Below are 7,662 nucleotides of genomic sequence, written 5' to 3'. Positions count from 1 at the left end.
GAATTCTTACCACAAATTGTTCGACCGGTACGCTCTAGGATGCGAAAGGAAGGACAAGTTTCGTAGCTACAAAGTCTTGAGATTTCTTGATGATTACGACTCTAGAGTGAAGGGCCGACTTCGTGAGTTTGAAATCTATGATTTAAACTCTGATTCATGGAAGGTTGTTGATGTCAATCCCGACTGGGATATAGAGTATCATCAGCGTGGTGTGTCTCTCATGGGAAACACTTACTGGTTTGCTTACGAGAAGCTTCCAACTGCAGTACAAGGACAAGTGCGAGTGATATCAGACATCCCTGATTTCTTACTATGTTTTGATTTTACAACTGAGACTTTTGGACCGCGTCTGCGACTGCCTTTTCACGCTTTTTATGAAGATACTGTGACTCTATCTAGTGTCAGAGGAGAAGAGCATCTTGCGGTGTTATTTCAACAATGTGGTGGGTATACCGTGACGATATGGATTAGTAGCAAAATTGAGCCCAATGCAGTGTCCTGGAACAAGTTGTTCTTAGCGGTTGACATGAAACCACTCACCGGTTTGGGTTTTCAGTTTCTGGTTATAGGTGGGAGTTTCTTTGTTGATGAGAAGAAGAAAGTCGCGGTGGTTCTTGATAAAAACAGAGGTTGCAGAGGTAAATCTCGCCCCACTTGCAACATAGCTTATATCATTGGAAAGAAGGGATACTTCAAACAAGTGGATCTTGGCGAGTCTATAGACGCTGGTTGTTGGCCACTTGTGTGCTCTTATGTCCCTAGCTCAGTGCAAATCAAGCAAGCTGCACCACCCTAATCTATCAGCTTGTACTTGTCGTTTATTTGCTCTTATGGTCTCTGTTCTCTTTACTCTGTTCATCCTATTTTATCCAAGTTATTGCGTATCAAAATACCCCTAAAACAATGTCTACATTTTTTTCCTTCTTTAACATTGCTAATTTAGCTGAAAAAGAAAGGGATCTCTGCTCTTTTAAACCTTCTTTTAGCTCTTATATTTATTACTAATCTGATCTGTCATGTAAACAAATTACAAATCCTAAGAAGGTTATGCTACAAATTTAAATTATGGGACAAACGATTGTATTACATAGATACAGTACACGCGAAGAGGGTAATGAGAGAAGAGATAAGCCCTTACTTAGAAGTAGAGTGCTGTGCAATCTTCTGCTCAAGGGAACCTTTATCAGCTCCGACAACTTTGTCTACCTCTTTGCCATCTCTAATGAAGCAAAAGGTCGGGACGCTGCTAATGTTCCAAGAAGCAGCCACGTCGTTGGCCTCGTCTATGTCAACTTTCAAGAAAACGACTCTCGGGTGCTGTGTTGCCAGGTTTGAGTACAGAGGAGACATATAACGGCACGGTCCACACCATGTGGCTGTGAAGTAAAGGATGAGCAGACGCGATGCCTTCTTCGCGGCCTTTTTCTTTGCTTCCAGTTCGCTTGTTGAGTGGATGCTAATCACTTGTCCTGTATCATCAGGGAGAAAAGATGGTCATTTCCTTTTTGACATGTAAATTTCATTTTAGGTGTTATAAAAGCTGAAACAGAAGCTTTGTGCGAATATTTGGGGTCTAAGATACAAGCAAGTTGCTTTTCTCATTGTGGAGTCGCATACTTGTGATCAGCATATAAAATCCTGAGGAACTAGCGGTATCTTACAGAAACAGAACGCTACTGAGGCGTCAATACACCGTGAGTTTCCACCAAATTACCAAACTATCATGTGCAGACAATTCATTGGGACGAGACTCACAGATAAATGTTCGAACACATGTTCTTTGAAGTAGAGAACCTTTGAAAGAAATGGATAGAATTTTTACCTTCTTTGAGTGAAGCCTGAGCTTCTCGCTCCTGCATTGATAGGATTCAAGAGCAAGGAGAAGCAAATTAATGAGCGTGAGATGTTTGATATGATATGAAGTTGATTATGTCAAAAGAGGTTATATTGCTACTCTCACGTGGAGAAGAATCAGGCTTATGTGCTTTCTGCTAAGAACGTAAAATTATACAAAGAGAGAGCTACACAATGGCATAATATATTTTTCAATCATGGGTATGTGTCGGTCTGACCTGGGCTTCTTGCTGTTGTTGTCTCTCGCGTTCAGCCCTTTGAAGCTCCTTTTCTTTCCTCAGGCGTTGATATTTTCTGCGGTGTTCTTCGATTCTCTTTGCATTGGGTTCAACCTGTGAAGTACACAACATGAGAGCGTACTGTTGGTACAGTGATATCAAGAGGTTTCCACAATTACCTTCTTAAGCATCGTCCCTATCTCCTCGTCGTAATCTAATTTTGAAGCTACATGTAGATCAGCTGCAGCCTCTTCCCATTGGCCTAACATGGCCCTAGCCATACCTCGTGACTTGTACCCCTTAGCTGAATCAGGGTTGAACTAAACCCCAGAATAAACTAGTTTAGCTTGTTTATGGAAGAAAACCGTTGGGATACAAAATTACTTTCACAAGCTATACAACTATTGAGACATAAACTTGCTTTACCAATCCATTTGCTGCACAAACAAAACAAGTTGATGTCAAGAGAAATGATCACCTGTAAAGCCTCGTTGGCGTCGCGAATTGCAGCAGTTGGCTTCTTAACTTTTAGAAACACACTAGCTGCAGGATAACAATCACAAATATTCAGAATGATCACCCACATGAAAAGAGAGAGAGAGAGAGAGAGAGAGAGAGAGAGAACTAGTAAAAGAAAGTTACCTCTAGTGGCGTAGAGAATTGCTGAAGTAGGGTTTAGCATGACGGCTTTGGTTAGATGTTCTGTAGCTTCTTCAAACTTCCCTGTATACCAACCAATCAAGCATTAACGAAACCATGGGGAAAATCCTATGAACTAAATAAATGAAAAACCAATATCAATGGTGGTTATGTACCATCAGAGATAGCCTCCATAGCTTTACACTTCTCTAACTGAGCATCATCCCTATTGTCATCTGTCACTTCAGCTGTAGGATCTCCCATCTAAGGAAAGAAAGTAAAATCAAACAATCAGGGAAAAAAATTGCATAGAGACACAACCACCAGATAATATCCAAAGATGACATCTTAACACATTACACCTACCGGCTGAGGAGAATCATTGTCTGGTTCAATTACATCAGAGTTGTCTAGTTCAACATCAGACTCCATAACATCATCATCATCATAATCATCATCATGTTTAGGAGAGAAATTGGGTTTAGTCTCAGTCATATCTTCATAATCTCGTTCCTGCATTGTGGTACCATCATTTGAGTCTTATAAGAAGAACCACTAATCAACCATAAAGATACACTTCAGCCCAGAAAAGGTTTGTAGTAGAATCAATTCCACACCAGGTTATTAAAAACAAACGTGACCTGATAATTCTACCAATGCTCCAAAACCCTAAAAAAAGAAAGAAACATGAGAGTTGCGATTAGAGAGACAACTTACAGTTTTCTCAATCTTGGGAACTTGAGCTCCTAAACTGGAGGAGAAGACGGGAACGAACATCGATTAGAAGAAACTCTCACAGCTCCATGGAAAAGTCTACAACATACGATTGAGAACCATTGAAAGAAAGAGAAGATTATTAAGTCACCTTCGGAGATACTCCTTGAAGAAAACCAGAGAAGGATCGTGGAGAATCGAAGGATTCGATTGCAACTTTTCGACGAATCTTCTAAGCTCTGCTACCTGATTCGCATCCATCATAGTCTCTCTCTCCCCGGAAATAGCTTGACGAGACTGACTCCTTCAGCTCCTTATTATGATCGTACGGTGGGAGAATCAGCCGGAGTACGGTGGTTCGATGTGTCTGTCTGCTCGTATCAATTGATTGGGTTTCCCCGAAGGAAACCTTTGTCGCCAAATTCTCTGTGGTTGTGTACCGGTTGAACCGGTTTTGTATTCGCATTAACTTAACCCGACTAAATTCATATCCGGTTTGTATGCTTAAATTGGTCCCTAATTCATTTAATCCTTATAAATTATGAATTTAATGTCTTTTGTTAAATGTTTTGCTGCATACATAACATAATTGCCAATGTATCAGAGTATCAGAAATTCACGTTTTACTTTTATAGTTAGAGAAATAAACTGAGTAATAAAATCAAAATTTTACGCTTCACCCAAAAAAAAAAAAAAAAAAATCAAATTTGATGGTACACTAACATTATATTACATATCACTTTTTTTTTTTGTTAAAAGGCATTCAATTTATAAACATATATGCCTAATGGGCTATTTTTGGAATAGGCCCATACAATTATCCCCTTAGGGCCCAGTCCGATTACAACAAACCAAATCAGGTAACAAAGACCAAAATTAACCCGGATATATCAAACTAAACCGGTAGCTAACCGGTATGAGCCAGAAACCCTAATCTGCAAAGGAGAACCCTAGTGCAGCCGCCTTCCCACGAAGTTGCGGATACTCGTCGGCCCAGGACCACCGGCGAGCCAGGAAGACGGGAGTCAAACAGAGAAGGTGACACAGGACCATCACCATCCCGCCACCGTAGAGTTGTGAAGAGAAGGAAGAAGAAACCGATCTAACAATCCGGAAGCCATGGTTCAGTCTGATAGAGATAGAGCAGTAGGGAGTAGATCTAAACAGCCATCGACGGTGACTTAGCCTTGCTTTTCCGGCGGTAGACCTCCCCCGTCAAACCACCGGCCGTGACAAAACCTCCTGCGTCTCCAGCCGTTCAAATCTAACCGCCGTATCCTTCTCATCGCCGAGAACTACCTTCTTCTAACCGCAAAGCCACGCCGCCGGTAGAGCTCTTACCAGAATTGTCCTGCAGAAGCTTCTCCTCGCCACAAACTCCCTTGATTTCGATCTGGTGACCTCGCCGGTAGGTGCAATGGACTACGGATGAAGCGCCATGGACCAGTAGTTTCTCTTCAACGCCGGAATCGCCGGAGGAACCTTCACTCGGTGCACGGAGTTGTGATCAGAAAAAGAGAAAGGAGGAGAGAGGAGAGAGCCGCCTATTACATATCACTTTTGACTACGAGTAATTGACCTCCATTCGTTTGACATAGAAAATAATGTTACAAAATAGTCATTTGGATGATTTCTTTTGCATAAAAACTCTATACTTGTAATGAAAGAAACCGAACTATTTTTTGTAAAAAAATGGTATTAAGAAAATATTTGAAGTTAAATTAAAATAAACTCTCACCTTGTTTGGATAATTTACGAATGATATCATGACTTTTCATCTTGTTTGGCCTATGCATTTTCACCTTAGTTGAGCATAAACAATTCTAATCAATTGTCACGACCTTGGGATTAATCCAAGTTACATTTACATATCACTAACCACTTCAACTAAAATTATTATGGCTTTGTTCTTTTGTATTGCACTAGAGTGTATTTTTTAAAAAATGAACCAAAACTTTATATACATAACCAAATGTTTTGGCTATAGAGATGAATTTTGCGCATGCATATATAGATAGGATCTTGATAAAATTGAATGCAAATATGAGGATGTGTTTGTAGTTGTTCTGAAAATGCGCATTGTGATTTTGATGCTATGAAAAAGCAGATTGCTCTACTATGCTTCCAAATTTTCATGTTAACACTAGGTTATTCTTGTTATTTCTTGACCTTTTATTTTAGTTTGATATAAAACATATGTTTAATGATCAAAATTCATGCTTAATGATTAATCTTAATTAAAATAAATATTTTTAAAATCTACCTTTGGTCAACTCCAATCTTTACCGAATTTTGAAGTACCAAAATATGTTGATTATGATGTTAATACCATGTCATATGTATGTTGGTAAATGTGGGCATATGATACATTTAGTTAGTGTAATTAACTATATATTTGCCAATTTGAGATATGTGACATTGTTCTTGCATATACTTAGTTGTAAGGACAATGTGACATATGTGAGAGCGAATCGTCGAGTTTCGAAAACGTGAAAGGGGTGGGTGTCTTACTTTTTCTGTTACGCGGTGGTGTCTGCTCATATCAGTTGACTTTGATTGATTGGGTTCCTTCGGCAAACCTTTGTTGCCGAAACCGAACACTATTCTTTTTGGTTGTGTACCCGTTGAACTGGTTTTTTATTCGCATTAACTTAAACCGGATATGAAATTATGCTGCATAACCTATGCTTGGCTAAACCAGTACATAAATCATACATAAACCGGTTTATAGTTAGAGAAATAATCAAAGGGAAACATAAGCAACTAATTTTCCCAAGTAACATGTCTTATTTGCTCTCATAAGTTCCATTAGACCAAAATCTGGTAAACAAAGTATACACTATTTAATCTAGTTTGACTTAATCCAAATGAAACCAAAAAATAGACCCGATTTAACTTGATTTGACCCTAATTCTCCTAGCCACTCAATGACACACTCTATCCACAAATCGGAGCTTCACAATGAAGCACATCGGTAAAGCCAAAGCAGCAGCAAAAAATTATCACAGGAAAGAGTTTCAGGTGGTCATGATGATCCAATATAGGGTTTGTTTATTCAGCGTCAATCTCCTCAATCCATCTATAGACTGTATAGGTAAAATTGTTAGCCTAGACGACGCTGCAGATCGTGTAGAGATATCTAAAATCTTTCACTGCGACGGTCTACTGTTATGCATCACCAAAGACAGCTCTAATCTTGTTGTTTGGAACCCTTGTTCGGGGCAAACCAGGTGGATCAAACCTTGGAATTCTTACCACAAATTGTTCGACCGGTACGCTCTAGGATACGAGAGGAAGGACAAGTACTCGCTTCGTAGCTACAAAGTCTTGAGATTTCTTGATGATTACGACTCTAGAGTGAAGGGCCTACTTCGTGAGTTTGAAATCTATGATTTAAACTCTGATACATGGAAGGTTGTTGATGTCAATCCCGACTGGGATATAGAGTATCATCAGCGTGGTGTGTCTCTCATGGGAAACACTTACTGGTTTGCTTACGAGAAGCTTCCAACTGCAGTACAAGGGCAAGTGCGTGTGATCTCAGACATCCCTGACTTCTTACTATGTTTTGATTTTACAACCGAGACTTTTGGACCGCGTCTGCGACTGCCTTTTCACGCTTTTTATGAAGATACTGTGACGCTATCTAGTGTCAGAGAAGAGCATCTTGCGGTGCTATTTCAACAATGTGGTGGGTATACCGTGTAGATATGGATTAGTAGCAAAATTGAGCCCAATGCAGTGTCGTGGAACAAGTTGTTCTTAGCGGTTGACATGAAACCACTCACCGGTTTGGGTTTTCAGTTTCTGGTTATAGGTGGGAGTTTCTTTCTTGATGAGAAGAAGGAGGTCGCGGTGGTTCTTCATAAAGACAGAGGTTGCAGAGGTAAATCTCGCCCACTCGCAACATAGCTTATATCATTGGGAAGAAGGGATACTTCAAACAAGTGGATCTAGGCGAGTATATAGACGCTGGTTGTTGGCCACTTGTGTGCTCTTATGTTCCTAGCTCAGTGCAAATCAAGCAAGCTGCACCACCCTAATCTACCAGCTTGTACTTGTCGTTTATTTGCTCTTATCTTTTCCCATCTGCAGTTTTATAATTTGTATCTCGACAATTGTTGGTTTCTCAACATGGCCTCTGGCGCTCTGTTCTCTTTAGTCTCTTCATCATGTTATATCAAGTTATTGCGTATCAAAATACCCCTAAAAGAATGATCAAGGCTACATTTTTTTC

At 39.9% G+C, this 7,662-nt stretch overlaps 1 protein-coding gene and 2 pseudogenes across 1 annotated transcript; 2 read left to right on the top strand and 1 right to left on the bottom strand.

Moving 5' to 3' along the window:
* LOC104782753 overlaps positions 1-902 on the top strand; it is a 1,715-nt pseudogene extending 813 nt beyond the window's left edge.
* On the bottom strand, positions 962-3,859 carry LOC104782745 (TPR repeat-containing thioredoxin TDX-like). Its single transcript, XM_010507762.2, has 10 exons — positions 3,577-3,859; positions 3,429-3,462; positions 3,078-3,224; positions 2,888-2,975; positions 2,715-2,795; positions 2,551-2,615; positions 2,252-2,392; positions 2,073-2,186; positions 1,823-1,853; positions 962-1,469 (listed from the first exon to the last, which is right to left on the bottom strand). Exons 1-10 carry the CDS (start codon positions 3,687-3,689, stop codon positions 1,135-1,137), a joined length of 1,149 nt encoding a protein of 382 aa, XP_010506064.1. The 5' UTR covers positions 3,690-3,859; the 3' UTR covers positions 962-1,134.
* Positions 6,325-7,635, top strand: LOC104782735 (annotated as a pseudogene).

The sequence above is a fragment of the Camelina sativa genome, chromosome 1, assembly GCF_000633955.1.
Source record: "Camelina sativa cultivar DH55 chromosome 1, Cs, whole genome shotgun sequence".
Lineage (NCBI taxonomy): Eukaryota > Viridiplantae > Streptophyta > Magnoliopsida > Brassicales > Brassicaceae > Camelina > Camelina sativa.
The sequence above is the reverse complement of the archived record's forward strand: the minus strand, read 5'-3'. Positions and strand labels throughout refer to the sequence as shown.